The sequence below is a fragment of the Salvelinus alpinus genome, chromosome 33 (genome assembly GCF_045679555.1).
Source record: "Salvelinus alpinus chromosome 33, SLU_Salpinus.1, whole genome shotgun sequence".
Classification (NCBI taxonomy): Eukaryota; Metazoa; Chordata; class Actinopteri; order Salmoniformes; family Salmonidae; genus Salvelinus; species Salvelinus alpinus.
Window position 1 is genome coordinate 27,578,186 of NC_092118.1, and position 6,501 is coordinate 27,584,686.

The 6,501-nt window shown below is 40.0% G+C and overlaps 1 protein-coding gene across 2 annotated transcripts; it reads right to left on the reverse strand.

The window, feature by feature from the left end:
- Positions 1 to 220: 220 nt before the first annotated feature.
- LOC139562935 (iroquois-class homeodomain protein irx-3-like) lies at positions 221 to 3,619 on the reverse strand. Of its 2 annotated transcripts, XM_071381123.1 has the most exons (4): positions 3,191 to 3,619; positions 1,538 to 2,579; positions 932 to 998; positions 221 to 568 (listed from the first exon to the last, which is right to left on the reverse strand). In XM_071381123.1, exons 1-4 carry the CDS (start codon positions 3,404 to 3,406, stop codon positions 514 to 516), a joined length of 1,380 nt encoding a protein of 459 aa, XP_071237224.1. In that variant the 5' UTR covers positions 3,407 to 3,619; the 3' UTR covers positions 221 to 513. The 2 variants fall into 2 exon arrangements, with proteins under 2 accessions (XP_071237224.1, XP_071237225.1); XM_071381124.1 differs by lacking the exon at positions 932 to 998 and having other exon boundaries at positions 3,191 to 3,614.
- Positions 3,620 to 6,501: the final 2,882 nt, after the last annotated feature.

Here is a 6,501-nt window from a genome sequence, read left to right on the forward strand (position 1 = left end):
CAAATCGTGCTAGAATATTTACTTATCACAACCAAGTACGATGAAGCCTATTCGCCGTAGGCCACGCAGACTGACACACACACATACAAAAAGCAAAGCACTGCAATTCTGCATCACTTCAAGATCTAATTCGTAACATCTAACGCCCACAACAACTAATTCTCCTTTCACAAAACAATCATCACACAAACATCTTCCCAAAAATCACAAGCGATTTGAATAAAGTTGCAGCAGTTCATTTATTAGCCAAAATATAGACTTTCTTGTACAATTTGGTTCACAAGTATGTACATTTTCTTAACTTTATATACAAAACATTTTGAACATCAAATCCTCACAGAACTTACAAAAAGAAAAAGAAAACTCACAGACTACTGGTTCATACATTATTACATTAGCAGGTTTACACAGGACATGCTTACAAGGTAAGTATACACAGATGTATTATTCTTATTTTACATTCCTTACAACAGATTAAAATAAATCATAAAAAGAAAGAGCAAAAGTCAAAGTCTAGGAGGAGGCGAGAGCTGATAGAACCATGGCTGCTTCGAGTTGATTCTGAGGCCTGCAACACACGGGTCAAGAAAATAAATACACTCAGCAAAGGGAAAATAATAATAACCTACAACTGCAAGGTAATGAATTGCTTGAAAAGTAAAGTGATATAAAGTGAAGATTGCTTTTGAAAAATGAGAGCCAGTTATAAAACCAATGTGGTAAATTTGAGCTGGGGTTTTTGCATGACAAATATGCAAATATAATTTTGAGGCCTAAACGAAATAACACAAGCACGGAGGAATCCATCTATTCGATGTCCTACAAATACAACACAAAGGCTACAGTTTGAGTAAATGTGGTAGTCAACGATAAAATAGGATGTGCATAAAAAATTATATATCCAAATAAAATAAAGATGACAGTCTCTTACCGTCTATGAACTGGGTGGAAGGCTGTTTTTAACAACTTTTTCTCTGCTTCCAAGGCACTAGATCTCTCTGAAATAATAATGGCAATAAAATACATTTAAAAATGCATTAATTTTCCTGTCTATAACTAGAGCACAGCACTGTCGCAGTGAATTTAGTCTATACTTTATTTTACTGCCTGGGGATCTTCACGTCAGTCACGGGTTAAATACAAGCACGTACAATACTGAAGTAGGTATGTGACAAAGAAATATGGGGCCAACTGATGAATAAAAATAAAAAAAATCGGACATGAATAATAATCCATTCTCACAATAAACCAGCTGATAATAACATTAAAAACCAACGACTTCGGCCTTTTATTTCGACCACCTCTGTCTGTATTCCCCCAGTTCAAAGCTTCAACGCCACCTTATTCTGTCACATAAACGACAGCATGGAAACACACTTTTTATGATCATCTTTACGGCCTCAAAATGTCTGTCCAGAACAGGCCTATTTAAGTAGGCTATAGCGTTAAAGAGGGATAAGTAAAGTCTGAAATAGAGTAATAATGAACAGTTTGTTATACAGTCAGGCTCGCCAGCCTCAGTGTTGGTGACATGTACCTGTGACGGCTGTGTCTGAGCTATGACTCTTGTCCTGCGTGTGTTGGTGTTGCTGCCTGCTGTAGAGGGCGAGCCCGTTAGCCGAAGCCTGGTTCGCCAGTCCAAGGTAATGGTTAGAGTTCAGTAATGCGAGATGGTGGGCAGAAAAAGCTCGGTTTGTCCAGTTCTGCATTTTCCCAACAGGACAAGAGATGAGTCTATGGTGAGGGCTGATTATGGTCTGGGCCGCGGGCCCAACTGTGTTGCTGCCATTCATTTGTGGAGACTTGCGGGGATTGTCAGGGGTTGTTGCTGTCTCCGCCAAAGACCAAATCTTTGGCTTTTGGGCCGGGGCCGCGTTATTTTCTGATGGGGGCGAGTTGATGGACACCGGATTCAGTTTCAGTTGATCGACATTCGGTTGTGAAGCTTTCATTTCAAAAGAGTGATGGTGGTGGAAGTGCTCGCCCCGGTCCACGTGAATGTCTTTGCCCTCCTTCACTACAGCCTTCAGAAATCTCTGATCGGGCCCTTGTAAATCCTCATAGCCGTCTGAAATCTCAGAGTCGCTTCTACCATCTAATTTTAAATCAGCGTGTAGGTCATCCTGATCATCCAAGTCGTCCTTATTCTCGATATTTTCCGTGTCGATATTTTCTAAATCAATTTCTTCCTCATCCTCCCTCTTGTCCCCTTCCTCTCCCTCCTCGTGATCACTGTTGTAAACATTTCCCTCTTCGTCTGTGCGGCTCCGGGGAGTCCAGGTCATCTTGTTCTCCTTCTTTAGCCTCCTCCTGGCGTTGGCGAACCAGGTGGAAACTTGGGTGAGGGTCATTTTGGTGATGATGGCCAGCATGATCTTCTCCCCCTTGGTGGGGTAGGGGTTCTTACGGTGCTCGCTCAGCCAGGCCTTCAGTGTGCTCGTACTCTCCCTGGTCGCATTTTTGGGTCTGGACGGGTCACCAAACTGATACTGGCCATATGGGTAAAACGCTGGGTGATGGTGGGCAAATCCTGGGTGTCCTTGTACGCCTGGACTGTCTTTTAACTCATACTGAGCACCCTAAAAGACAAAGAGCAGAGACCCAATGGGATGTGTGAGATATTATGATAGATTAATGAAGTTAGCAAAATGAAATTCTACTTTATGTTAAATAAGACAAAATCATATAGGCTAATATATGCAATATAAAGCCAGTATCACCACATGTATCTTTCTTCACATAGGACCTGTGATTTCTGCGTTTACGACTAACAAAAGCATTACCATATGCAAAGTTACACATTTTTATTTGTTACGCACCATTTCCGTTCGCGACAAAACTATTTGATTTATAACACTTCACTACCAATTGCAAAACATTTCAATGTATTTCAAGATGCATGTATACACACTTAATATATTGCGTTTGATTTCAGTTGTTTTCTTTATTTTCTAGTGGTCTAAACATAGGTTTTCGACTGGCATTTCAGTTATAGTGCTACTTTTAGCTACTTTAACTATTTACAAAAAAGGAGTCAATAACAAAGTTCACCAACGAGTCTTCTTGTTACGTCCTGAATGGATCATTGTCTCAATAACGTAAAGTCACTGCGCCCTTTCTCTTTTTTAGTCTGGATGGGGGGAAAAGCAAATTAAGGAAACCAGAGGCATAAATAAACAAATGCACTCACCAATTGATTGAAAATTGATATATCGTTTGAATAGGGCAGAAATGCTCCATAGCCCTGTGCTGCTGCGGCGAAAGGTGATCCATACATAGTTGAGAGAACGTTTGAGAGTGCCCCGGACGGGCTCAACTCCGTCCCGGCTCGGGCATTGCTGATACCCTGGCGCTCCGGTGGGTATATCGGTCGGATGTACTGATATCCCAGCTGCGGGAAAGACATGGTCGTAGAAAAAAGTATGCTGCAATCACAAAAAAGCAGGGAATCGCCCTCGCGGTGCGTACTGCGATATCCACTTTACAGTGAGTACAACAAAGTGTAAGGGAAGTCTATATTTCCTCAAAAACAGCCAGTGTAAACGATCCGATTGCGCCTTCCTCCTTCACTTCCCTATTGATCTGGATGGACTAAGGTCAGGTCCTTACAGATTGCCTTAGATTATTGCGACTCTTTGCTCTGATTGACATTTCTAGTCGTTTAGAAGCCCCTCCCATTTCTCAAATCTCACCCCCTATACACACTCTCGCTCTGCCGCGCGCGCCTCTCTCTCTCCCTCCTGTATTTCCCCTGGATAAGTGCACTGACGTCGCGATCTCTTATTTGAATGGTTTTCAAATCTCATTTGATGGCTCGCCAATCATTTAATTTGTTATTTGTTCGCCTGAGCCCTACCCCATTTTAGTGTTAATTCACAATTTGTGGTCATTTGCACAAATAGTAAATATTTCAATGTTTTTGAGTGATTAACTTCACATAAGCCTAGTGTCTCCAGTTTTCTTCTAATGCATGTGTCTCACGTATGTGCAGCCACGACTCATGTCCACTGGAAAGAAAGACCTAAGAAATGTATGTTGTTTACCGGTATCGAGTGATTTGGACTCACGTATGCTAGAAGTCTATGGTCAAGTTGTGTTTTCTTACACCGTTTTGAGGTGTTGCGGACGCTTCTAACAATTGGCAAGCGGATCGGACTCAAATCACTCTTTTAATTTGGGACATCAAACAGTTAGCATGTAACCATTTGACTTCAGAGAGAAAGTTGTCAAGAAATGAAAAGCTGCATGGCTGATTACCGCCTGCGCTGTTAATGAATGCAAAGTGTTAGCGTCAACAATGGCAACGAGAAGTAATTAACACGTTGTGTACTGTGGTGGATATACATTTAAAGTGATACACTGGAAACTAAAATATTGAGGTAAAGAAATATTTTACATGAACAACAACAACACAAATAACGTTGATGTAAATAATAATAGTGTCATAAAATAACGATGATGATGATGATAATAATAATAACAATAATAATAATAATAGCATAATAATATTAGTAATAATAATAATTGCAAGTGGTTTAATTTATTTAATATTCACTGATTTTATTCATGCTGCACGGAAAGCCATGGCTATTTGTAAATAGGTTAGGCCAGTTAAAAACAATCTTATAAAATCTAATTTTGTATGTATGTACCAAGGCTACCCTTCCAGGAAAGAAATATAATCTTTACAAGACTATCGCTCATAAAGATTAGGCTACCTTTAAGAAATCCGCTTGATGAATTTGACAAAACCATTTTTTTTATTGTAAATAATTCGGATTAAAACAAAGCAAGGGAGTCAGAATTGAAATTCCATGAATCAATATATGAAAATATGTAGGAAACATCCCTAATCGTATTACATCCGCGTCTTTGTACCATCATATGTCTGTTAAACAACTGCAGTGGTGACTTATGCATTGCTGTTGCAGTTTATTTGAATATGATAAATCTCGGAGCAATATTGACAGCGAGATTAAATCTCATCAATCTCAGTTTAGTTTTGATGATGAGATCCGGTTTCCAAGAACTAGGTCTATGTCTATGTAGGCCTACTTGTTTAAACCTTTAATCTCCTTTTGGAGCTGATATCATTGTCTGGGAGGGATAATAGCAGCTATAATTTCTCATATAGACTATAAGGCTACGCCTTGTTTCCATGAACTCAGTGCCGAACCTCCGTGTTTCCCTTTAACGTGTTGGCATCTTGACACCCAACCGAACATGGATTATGAGGTTATTAATTACAGCGAGTGGCTGATGCCATCCAACCGGCATGGTAATCACTACATAGCAGTCAATAACACTCAGACACACACACCAACCTGCAGCAGAGAGACCGGAGGGCCCAGACTTTACAGCTGAGCTGAGAAACTCAACATTGATATTTGCCTTCAGATTGAGGGAGGAATGTGTTAGTTGAATGAGTTCGACTAAAATAGGTGAAGAAGTTAGTGAAAGATGTGTGTCAAGTGTCACACGTGTATGGAAATGCTGAATATTGGAACGGCCAACTTTCGTGTTTTCTTTGTGTTATAATATAAAAGCAGGTGGTTGGAAGTGTGAGAGTGAACGACATATCTGCCATTTAGTGTCCCCTCAGAGGCGCTCCACGTTCGGATGGACACGTGTCTCATCCCCGGGACCTGTCAGGGCCCCTAGGACTCCGTCTGATTTATAACCCCAATCAAACACATATGCACTAACTTAACACTTTCACAACGACCCGGGAAACTGGCATAGCCATAAAACATTAAGACTCTCAGCTCTCTCTCTTACCTCCACTCCACACAATATAGCGTCCCATAACCTGCCCTCTCAGCTTGACTCTATAACATACACACGATGGATATATTAATCAAATGCACCAAACACTGGGGCAGCCACACCACCACTACTACTACTACTACTATTACTATTACTACTACTACTTCTACTACTACTACTACTAGGAATAATAATAATAATCACCATCATCATCACTAATAATAATAATAATAATAGCAATAATAATAATAATATTGGCCTATTTTTATTCTTTAAAAAAATGATTTATACATGTCTCTATTGTTATAATGTAACCCATGCAGGCTAATGTTTCGGTCATGCAAAAGAGGACAATCACACGAGAGTGACTCGAGGGCTGTTTTTTTACAGAGTTCTTTGAGGGTAATTATGCAGATGACACAATTTCACATCATTTTCAACGGCAAATATACACGGATCTATCGCTCAAGCGTGGTTCCTTATGCAATACACAAGACGCCAGCAACACATCGCAAATGATGATATGAAGCTCCAGAAACAGGGAGATCAAAGCCTTCAAACAGAGGCTATTCAAATTATTCATTTGAATCTTTTCCACAACTCCTAGGCGACAGAAAACAACTAATACATTTCTTATCACACATGGAATCCATTTAAAGGAGCCTTCTGATCATAATCGGTTAATTGCGGTGACAAAGGATTTGAAAAGAAAACACAATTAATGACCCTTGATGT

What these genes read in the sequence shown, in the direction of transcription:
- LOC139562935 (XM_071381123.1), bottom strand. Translation starts at nt 3,406, where the DNA reads ATGTCTTTCCCGCAGCTGGGATATCAGTACATCCGACCGATATACCCA. An exon ending in TATCAATTTTCAATCAATTG is followed by an intron (nt 2,580 to 3,190) that starts GTGAGTGCATTT and finishes TTTGTCTTTTAG; the next exon opens with GGTGCTCAGTATGAGTTAAA. An exon ending in TTCCACCCAGTTCATAGACG is followed by an intron (nt 569 to 931) that starts GTAAGAGACTGT and finishes CGTGTGTTGCAG; the next exon opens with GCCTCAGAATCAACTCGAAG.